Raw genomic sequence first — 1,099 nt, forward strand, 5'->3', positions numbered from 1 at the left:
TCCTATTTCCTGACCACCTCCGGCAGCATAACCCCTGGTACGGAAGAAGAGGTTCCTGGGCATGATGACCAGGACCCCAAAAAAACCTGGTTATCTGAGGGCACAGTCCACACCTCCTTCCAGGAGAAGCCCCAGAGACCAGGACCTCCCTCACCTCTTGTCTTTTGTATATGCAGACACCTCCCATATGAAAATGCACATACAGCCACCAGACACACACACAGTTGGCGTCCACTTAAATGCAGGCCCTCCTCACCCTGGAGAATACTTTCTGGGGGACGAGGATCTCACCTGCAAGAAATGACTCCCATGTGGCTCTTCCCCTTCCTGCTGTCAGCTCCCAGATGTGAGTGTCTCAGGGCTTAGACGTGAGGAGATGGGGATCCTGCATCTGAGCCCAGGACTCACTGTGTTCTCTCTGTCCCAGGTTTCCTGTCCCAGGTGCAGCTGCAGGAGTCGGGCCCAGGACTGGTGAAGCCCTCGCAGACCCTCTCCCTCACCTGCTCTGTGTCCGGGGACTCAGTCACCAGCAGTAACTACTGGAACTGGATCTGCCAGCCCCTGGGAAAAGGGTTGCAGTGGATGGGGTACTGGACAGGGAGCACAAGGTACAACCAAGCCTTCCAGGGCCGCATCTCCATCACTGCTGACATGGACAGGAACCAGTTCTCTCTGTAGCTGAGCTCCGTGTCCACTGAGAACACGGCCGTGTATTACTGTGCAAGACACAGTGAGGGGAAGTCACCGTGAGCCCAGAAACAAACATCTCTGAGGAGACAGCAGGGCTGGGCTGCAGGGGGTGCTCAGGACCCACAGCACAGAGAGAAGCCCCAGGAGCAGGAGCAGACTGAGTTGGGGAGGGATGGGTTTTCCTGTTGGGCACAGGGATTTCCTCTTAAGCTCTCAGCTGTCTCCAGGAAGGCTCTTCCTTCTCATATTCTCACCGCAGACAACAGTGAAGAAGGGACATTGTGTTTGCGGGTGACAGTGACAGGGAATCTCCTTCACCAAGTCTCCTTCACAAATTCTAAAAGTGGCTTTTTTCACTCTCTTTTCAACTTTTCGCTGAGGAATGTGAACTCTGCAGCTGAGTTACTGG

At 54.6% G+C, this 1,099-nt stretch overlaps 1 protein-coding gene across 1 annotated transcript; it reads left to right on the forward strand.

The window, feature by feature from the left end:
• The first annotated feature begins 285 nt into the window (after positions 1–285).
• Positions 286–719, forward strand: LOC107184840 (putative V-set and immunoglobulin domain-containing-like protein IGHV4OR15-8). The gene is made up of 2 exons (XM_015571192.1): positions 286–346; positions 428–719. Exons 1-2 carry the CDS (start codon positions 301–303, stop codon positions 676–678), a joined length of 297 nt encoding a protein of 98 aa, XP_015426678.1. The 5' UTR covers positions 286–300; the 3' UTR covers positions 679–719.
• The last annotated feature ends 380 nt before the right edge of the window (positions 720–1,099 follow it).

The sequence above is a fragment of the Myotis davidii genome, unplaced genomic scaffold (assembly GCF_000327345.1).
Source record: "Myotis davidii unplaced genomic scaffold, ASM32734v1 scaffold2348, whole genome shotgun sequence".
NCBI lineage: Eukaryota > Metazoa > Chordata > Mammalia > Chiroptera > Vespertilionidae > Myotis > Myotis davidii.

What these genes read in the sequence shown, in the direction of transcription:
- LOC107184840 (XM_015571192.1), top strand. Translation starts at nt 301, where the DNA reads ATGACTCCCATGTGGCTCTTCCCCTTCCTGCTGTCAGCTCCCAGAT. An exon ending in CCTGCTGTCAGCTCCCAGAT is followed by an intron (nt 347 to 427) that starts GTGAGTGTCTCA and finishes TCTCTGTCCCAG; the next exon opens with GTTTCCTGTCCCAGGTGCAG.